Raw genomic sequence first — 8901 nt, 5'->3', positions numbered from 1 at the left:
CACTCTTGTGTTTTCAGCTCTTTAGTTTTTTTCTCTGGCTTTATAGATGATTGATGCTTAAACAATTGACGCTTAAAAACAATTAACTTTTTCCCGCTCTATAAATGTCAATATTACAGTAACGATGTCTGCAACTCTTTTTCTTAACGTTTCTGCATGAATAGATGTGTTAGAGTAATACAGTGTTACTGTTCCAACACATGACAACCTTTGGTCTGTGGGTCCTCCCTGCAGGAGTCTGCCGGCTCCTACTGCTACCTGGTGTTCAGCGCCGTGTGTCTGACCGTCGCCACCTACGTCTTCTTCGTCATCCCCGAGACCAAGAACAAAACGTTCGTGGAGATCAGCCAGATGTTCGCCACCAAGGAGGGCATCCTGGAGAGCGACCAGATGAAGTTGAAGAAGATGAACGGCTACGGCGCGCTGGAGAACGGCTCGCTGGACTTCGACAGCTCCTCGTCCACCCCGTAGGCCGCACGCGGATCCTGACCAGCAGCCAGGGAGCCCTGCACTGCACGTTTCAGGTGTCCCCACTGCCCCCTCGAGTCAGATAAACTCATGATTTTAGTTGACCAGTGATGCTTACACAAAACTCAACCAGGTAAAGAATGTTCTGGAAGGACCTGAATCATGCAGAGCCCACGGCCTCCCTCATTGTTGTCATAGTTTAGTTAGTGACGGCACAAGGAAGCACATCCACACTTTGTGAATTGATCGGGCCAACTGAGCCAGACCAACATCTGCACAGTACCTGTGTTACAGTAAAACCACCTCAGTAAGTCTGTGTACATGTTGAAGCAAACTGTATGTCTTTTTTAAAGTTCTGTTCATTTTCAGTTTATTCCAGTGGTTTTCATACAAGGGAACACTTGCTTTCGCCTGTTCCCATGGCAATCCTATAGACGTACAGTATACACATTCTCAAAGCTGCAGCTCAAGTGTGAAATGGTACCAAAGCCTTTAATGACCAGCAGCCCTATGTCTGCTACCAGCAAGCCCTAAAATCTTTGGGGTCATGTAAAAAGAGAGTGTTCCCTGTTGCCATTTGTCTCTGCTCTGTGGAGTACTTATACAGACTAACCCACAGAGATGCCCTTTTAAGAACCTTTAGGAATTTTGAGTGAGTGCCTGAGTGTGTCTTTGAGACAGAGACAGATTGAAAGAAAAAAAAGAGAGAGAGAGATGTACCAGCCTTTTCCGCTTTTATTTACTTCTCTGATCTAATGAGCAACACTCTTGTGAGAGTGTTGTCTATACATACATGTTATTCTAAAATAATTGATCAAGTAACTTGTTTTTATGCCGTCTCAACAATTGACATGCAAGCACTGTGATCTGATGCTGTCGTGCTGAGAATCAGATCATTACTTTGCATTGAAGCATTACCTGTAAGTCAGGTGTGGATACCCTTTACCATGTAACTAATGGCTGAATCATAGTAGCGGACATATTGATGAATATGGACTGCTGTCAGGAGCAATGCAACTTATGGGTCAGTTGATCCTGTTTTATTATTGTGTCCTTGGTTGTTTCTTCATTACCAGTATAGTGTTATCTTATTGGAGCCTTTTGAGAGGACTGCTGCAGTCATCACCAAGGCTGCCTGATATGTACAGAGCGACACAGAAATCCATGTGTCTTTTCTTGTATGTTTTATACATATGTTTGTATGTTTTATATGAACAATGTTGTTTCAACAGAAAAAAAGCCAGAGGTCTATTTTCTAATGTATTTCAAGAGTGTCAGACTTTAATAGGTATTCATGCATTTATTCAAATACTTTATTAGACTATTGAAAGCTTTATAACATTATGTGAAATAAATACGATTTTGAACATGAACTGTGTGGTCTCCCTGTGAATTTTTGATTATGTGGAGATGAACCTGTGAATAATGGCTGGAGAGCATAGGAGTCTGATTTAAGACTTCATTAAGAGCAAAATGAGCAGTTTGCTGACGTCCTTTTATGCTGATCACATTTCTAAACACCACAGGTAGAATGAGTCTAGCCTTCCCTGGTTGCTCATTTGGAGATCGACTTTTTTTATTTCTGCAACAAGTGGGGGCGAGTCTGTCTTCATTTTCTTGCAACATATGCAAGTCTCTAAAATGACTGAATTAAGCCATGTCTTACAGAAGGAGTGTCAGTTGAGGAACACATCTCACTGTTCAGCATAAGACAGATATGATGGTTTTAAAGGAGATGCAAATTTTGCGAAGTCGCATCATGCGCGGGGAGACGTTGGGTGTGTATGATTAGCAGCAGGTGTCTTTGCACGACCACATTGAGGTTCTCCGTGAGGTCCTCCGTGAAGGTGCTGAAGCTCTGTGGCTCCTCACCTGCGTGTTCTGTTCACTGTAGCTTCTGTATGCACTGTGCCTTTGTGCCTCTCATAAGCCACAGTCACTAATTGAATTCATGAATCCATCTGTGTGTGTGTGTGTGTGTGTGTGTGTGTGTGCATACAAGTGTATAAGTCTGTGTGTGTATGTGTATGTGTGCATGCAAATGTATAAGTGTGTGTGTGTGTGTGTGTGTGTGTGTGTGTGTGTGTGTGTGTGTGATGCAAGTGTATTGTCTCTGTATGCGTGTGTGTGTGTGTGTTTTCAGACATATGTGTGTGTGGTAGCAGGTGGCAGCACTGCCACTGTCTCAGGTGTTAAGGTGCAGAGCGGTGAGATAGTGGCGCAGCGCGGGCGACCACCCTGATCCACTCAGCCCTGTCTGGCCCCCTGGGCACTCACGTCCATCTGTACCCCTCAGCCAGTGGCCCCTGAAGGGCCTCCTATGCTCGCCTGCCCGCCCAGACAAATGGCATCAAATGCCTGCCTCTTCCTACGCACGGGGAAAGAGGGATAGAGAGCGAAATCGTTTGTGGCTCACTCTTTCTCCTCTCTTGCTTTCTCACTCCACTTAGTGAAAACAGGAACGGAGAGCCAAGGTCACCAAGGTCACCAGTTCAGCCTCAATGGGCCGCTGTAGCTACACACTGCTGTTTTCTGGAGAACTTTTAGAAAGACAGACTAGACTAGTGTACTATGCATAAGAAATACAGCTGTTTCCACAATGTATTTTTTTTCTTATATTAGGCCTACAATATGTGAAAAGTATTGTATTAATATATCAGAATATGTGTCCCTTTTTATCTTTTTTACATGGTATCCCTTTCCCATCTTTCCTCTTGGACCACAGGGGATTTTTGACATCTACCACTGTCCAACCCAGAGGTTCTCACAACAACATGGTCGGTGTCCCACACCTGTGAGCACAGGCTTGTCAATGCCCCCTTGTGGTCGAAAGCTGGAAGGTCTGGGCTCAGCCCACATGGGACCTGAGAATGAGCAGGTGGTCTGTAGACTCATTTTATACGATTTGTTTATTTACTATGCTTTTCCCCCAGTCAGTTTATTGAATTTTTTTGGAATTACACCTCAAACACAATATTCATGGTTTTATTGCCTCAAAAACGCTGCCATACTGGGCACAATGTGAATACAATCTCTCTCTCTCTCTCTCCCTCTCTCTCTCCCTCCCTCTCTCTCTCTCTCTCTCTCTCCCTCTCTCTCTTTCTGTCTTTCACTCACACCCACCCACACACACACACACCCACACACCCATTCACTCTCTCACACACACATACATACGCACACACACAATCATACACGAAAAAACACACATGCACACATAAAAGCACACAATACTCTTCATTCTAGTACAACAGAGAAACAAAATTACACACTGACAATTATTCTGTTTTCCCTTCTCTTCTCTTTCTCCTTCTGTCTCTATCTCCCTCCTCTCCCTCCCTTTCTCTCTCTCTCTCTCTCTCTCTCTTTCCCTCTCTCTCTTTCCCTCTCTCTCTCTCTGTACTCTCTCTCTCAGCTATCTGTTCTCTCATTTTAATTAATGACAACAGATTTTCCCCTCATAAGTGTAGTAATGTGGCTTATAGCTGTAGCGGTCCCCTTGGCCGTGGAAATATTATGTTGACGGATGTGCTGTGTCCCTGGCGCTCCCCGGATGCAGGCAGCTGTCAGGCAGGCGATGATAGCATTAAGGCGGGGGGAAAGTGATGACAAATGCCTGTTATCAGCGAACGAGGCCGGTGACAAATCGAATCGCGGCTCCCAAGAACCCCCATTACACCGTAATAAAAAAAGATTGATGGCCCTGGCTGGCAGGACCTCTGTTAATGCGATTTCGACTGGTCTCTCCGGCTTCCAATTAAGACAGGGAAGAGAGGGAGGGAGATAGGGTGGGGGGGGGGGGAGAAAGAGGGAAAGGGAGGGAAGAGAAAGAGACAACAAGGGAGAAAAAGAGACAGGGTGGGTGGTGGCAGGCAGAGGGAGAGAGAGAGAGAGAGAGAGAGAAGGAGAGAGAGATGGAGGGAGTGAGAGAGGGGAAGAAGGGAGGGAGCAAGGAGAGTGAGGGAAATGGCAACAGCACTGGCCGGACTAATTGGATCTGTGAAGCCAAAGGCACAATTCTCTCTCTCCCTCTCTCCCTCCTTCTTTCTCTCTCTCTGTCTCTATCCCTCCCTCTTTAACTCACACTCTCTCCTTTCCTCTCTTCATCCATCCACCCCTCCCTCATTCTGGCACAGTCAGAAGTGCATTATTCTACATTCCATTATTCCACGATTGATGGCGCTGGGGTGGCAGAGTGGCCTGTGTGTTGGCAGTGGCGGTGGCGGCTGGCGCTAGCCGGCCCATCTCTCTGCCAGGCACAGAGCTAAAGAGAGAGTGACAGAGAGAGAGACAGACAGAGAGAGAGAGAAAGACAGAGAGAGAGAGAGAGAGAGAGAGACAGACTCAGGCAGGCCTCGGAGACATAAACCCTGCCACTGATGAAGCGCCCTGACACCCGGAAGGACAGACACGACGACTAATGTCTTCTGCCTAAAACACGTTGCCACGCAATTAAGTAAATAAGGATTGACTGCGCTGTCTGCTCTGTGAAGTAGGCACGCGTTGAGCGATCCTTCACGGCTCCCATCTGGCTCTGGCGCGGACTAGCTGAAGGTGGTGTGCCGTGTGCACACTTTCTGCGTTCAAGAATGGATTAATGCGTTGGAAGCTTGGAGCAAGTATGAGCTGTGGAATGTGCTGGTGTCATCATCGTAAGCGATGCATCTGGTCTCAGGCCCTGGATGTCTAGCAGTGAAATGAGAATCACATCCGCTGGCTGGACCGTGCCAGGTGCGTAAACTTTGACCTATTTCAGACTCCCTCACCATGCCCCATGTAGCAACACATTTGTTTTTATGCTTATGGTCCTCCAGTCGGCTCGCCTGCTAAACTTGTTTTCAGTTACCATAACATTCCGCTTTATGGTCCAATAAATTATGACATTTCGATATGACTTGATTTTGCATGTCCATGGCAGTTCTTTGGACAGAGCGAATGGTTGATGTGTGTGTAATATGGCTGGGCCTATCTTCTGGATCGCTGTGCTTTAGCCCCATAAAACCACAAAGTGGCGGAGCAACAAAGCAGCCTCTCTCTTTCTCTCTCTCTCTCCCGCGGGCACGACGCACTGACCTCCAGAGGAGACTCTGGTGATGAGGTCATCTTCCCGAGACGGCAGGGCCCTCAGGGGCCCGCGGCACACTTAAAGGATCAGCGTTTGGATGATATGAGAGATTTTTATTGTGCCAGAGATGTTGTTGCTGTCTGAGTCGTCTCCCCGAGGGGAGCCTGTTTTGTCATTGTGACAGAGTTTTCAAATATCTCTGTCATAAAAACGAAAGAGCGGACGCCGGGGCCTATATATCCTCCGCCTTTTTACTGTGTCCACGCTGGCAGGGACGCGGACATTTTTTTGGCTCTGGAAATGGATGGGCCCTCGGCTGTCTCTCCTCTGGCAGTTTCACCGACATTACCGCCGCCGAGCGTTCAACAACGCTCGAACATCAACAACTGGCTGGAGAGGAAATGAGGCAGAAAAGGAGGTGCTCTGTGCGTCAGCTGCACCAACACGTTGACAGCGCCAGATTTGAAGCATTCACTTATCATCAGGAATTATAGTGTCATCAAGTCTATGCGTTATTACAGGGAAGCTACCCGGCACAAGAGCTGTTCAATTTACATGGACCCATCTGGGATTTCTGGGTTGTAGAACATGAACGAATTCTGAGTGGTAAATGTGGATAAAGCACACTCTTCTCTCTTGGACAGCTGATGTTTGACTGAAAATGTAGAGATCAAAAGATAATCTGCAGGAGTCAATATACATTACAATTCATTTTTATTGATTCTGTTCTATAGATATCTTTACATACATCGTTTGTACGATGTATGTAAAAAGTGTGCCTGGATGTTATAAATGATGTATGTTTTGTATGATGTTATAAAGTGTGCCTGGATATATCGCCTAGCTATATTTTCTTTACATATGTGTACATTCACACGTACAGCACACATACATGCTGCACTGCATCCTCAGCCCTGTGGGAGTGAGGCGATGCCCTGCTGTAATTTGTCCCTGCTCATGCACTTTATTTATTTCTTTTACACCTGTTTGATTAATCTAGCCTGCTGGCCTTATGAAGATCAAATAAGCTCATTGTGCGGCTCGCTAGGCCTTTCATTCGTGGCCAGCCCGGCGGCAGGGCCCAGTCGCGATGCTGGGGCCGGCGACTGGCGGGTTAGGGAGGCGCGTGATGGATGAACCGCGCCTGGCCCCCATCTCTCTCCGTCCAAGGCTGGGGGTTCAGCTCTGGCTCCAGACTCCGGGGCCAATTGTGGTGGTGGTGTGTGTGTGGGGGGGGGGGGGGGGGGGGTGTAGTGGCTTTGGGCTCAGCGAGGAAGATCGATTCTTTGAGCACAGGGGGGGAGAAATTAGGCATGAAATTAAAGTTAGCTGTCGGTGACCGCCGCCTGATCCCGGTGCGTATTTATTCCTTCTTACGCTGCCACCCTCCGTTATGATATCCCATCATCCCTGCACGCAGGCCAGCGATGATGACGATGATGATGATGATGATGATATCCATGTGGAGGGGTCCGGGTGGGCAGCGACACAGGGGAGAAAGGCGGGGGATTGGACAAACGGAATGGGGTGTGTCGTTGTTGGGTGGGTGGGGGGATTACTGTGCGCTGCCCCTGCCCAAGATGGCTGAGGGTTTGGATGCTGATGACCTGCCATTACTTATACTGCTTGAGACCAAGTGCAAGGTCAGTCTAATCCGGCCCCACTATAAATCAATGCACTAGTGGAGAAGCCAAGGTTACAGGCACTGACAGGCATCACTGAGGAGAGGGTATTTATAGATGAGGAGCAGGGAACTGTGTGTGTGTGTGTGTGTGTGTGTGTGTGTGTGTGTGTGTGTGTGTGTGTGTGTGTGTGTGTGTGTGTGTGTGTGTGTGTGTGTGTGCGCTCATTAGTGTGAAAAAGAGAGTGATACGGATGTTGTTGGTTATGTTTCTGTGTGTCAGTGAGTGCGAGTGAGGGAGACAGAGAGTGAGACAGTATGAAAATGTATATTTGTGTGTGTCTGTGTCTGTGTTTGATTGTGTTTTTTGCATGTCTGCATGTTAGTCTGATTGTGTGGCTATGACTATGGAAACAAGTAAATATCTGTAAATATATAAGATATCCTCACTGGTGAAATGTATGACCATACAGTACATGAAAGCATTATAAGACAAACATCAGGTGTTCTTTCGTTAATCCTTACATACTGACTTGAATAGGGTTCCGAATACTTAATTACCATTAACCAACTCACCCAGAAATCACCATGTTACTGTAATTTAATCCAATTACATGTAGGTCTACTGGAAACTGAGGAAGTACACTTGCTAACATGCTAACAGTTCCTTTAGTCATGACCATTGTGTTTGTTGCATTTCCAGTGATGTTGATGAAACAATCCTATATTGTTTGATTATGCATTTCAGGGTGCAGATAAATATGGTCATTCATTGCCATGGTTTTTGAGTTAAGAATGGTTCACTTTCATGTTTACATACTGATACAGGAAATAGGCTACTCTTTTATACTCAATGCACTCAGCACACACCACAGAGCTCATTAAAGCTTCATTAAAGGAGAATTCCGGTGTGATTTTGACCTAAAGTGTTTTGAAACATGATACCGAGTGTGAACGTATGTCTCATAGCCCATCTCGGCTTGTCCCCTGCACTCCGAAATATGGCGCTAGTTAGCCGATGCTACCAACAAGGCGGTCAATGGTGGTGCCTCGGCATCGGCATAGCCATGCAAATAAATCACTGTTTTACACCATTTACGAGGCTCAATGTATCTCCACACTTCATTGGTAGACTTCCTAGGGCCCTGACATTTAAAACGAGACATTGAGAACTTTGAAAAAGCACTGGTAGTTTACTTACAAGACGATTTATACAGACAGTTTCTTCTCGAAGTTTAGCGTTTGCAGCCATCTTGAATTTAGTCACGATAAGTCGAGCAACGAGTAAGAATGAACAGGTATGATAAGGGATCAGATTCCAAAAATAATTCCGTGGAAATGCATGGATTCCAGTTGCTGCTACTGGAAGAAACTGTAATCCATGCATTTCCACAGAATTATTTTTGGAATCTGATCCCTTATCATACCTGTTCATTCTTACTCATCGCTCGACTTATCGTGACTAAATTCAAGATGGCTGCAAACGCTAAACTTCGTGAAGGTACTGTCTGTATAAATCGTCTTGTAAGTAAACTACCAGTGCTTTTTCAAAGTTCTCAATGTCTCGTTTTAAATGTCAGGGCCCTCGTAAGTCTACCAATGAAGTGTGGAGATACATTGAGCCTCGTAAATGGTGTAAAACAGTGATTTATTTGCATGGCTATGCCGATGCCGAGGCACCACCATTGACCGCCTTGTTGGTAGCAACGGCTAACTAGCGCCAGATTTCGGAGTGCAGGGGACAAGC

General features: G+C 46.2%; 1 protein-coding gene across 1 annotated transcript in view; it reads left to right on the top strand.

The window, feature by feature from the left end:
- slc2a15a (solute carrier family 2 member 15a) overlaps positions 1 to 471 on the top strand; it is a 19472-nt gene extending 19001 nt beyond the window's left edge. The window contains exon 12 of the mRNA XM_076285045.1: positions 235 to 471. Within this exon, the coding sequence (XP_076141160.1) occupies positions 235 to 471 (237 nt within the window). The remainder of the gene's footprint in view (positions 1 to 234) is intronic.
- The last annotated feature ends 8430 nt before the right edge of the window (positions 472 to 8901 follow it).

Source organism: Alosa pseudoharengus, unplaced genomic scaffold, assembly GCF_046254945.1.
Source record: "Alosa pseudoharengus isolate Yale_2024_CS ecotype anadromous, Long Island Sound unplaced genomic scaffold, YU_APseudo_1.1 YU_APseudo_1.1_scf_15, whole genome shotgun sequence".
Classification (NCBI taxonomy): domain Eukaryota; kingdom Metazoa; phylum Chordata; class Actinopteri; order Clupeiformes; family Clupeidae; genus Alosa; species Alosa pseudoharengus.
The sequence above is the reverse complement of the archived record's forward strand: the minus strand, read 5'-3'. Positions and strand labels throughout refer to the sequence as shown.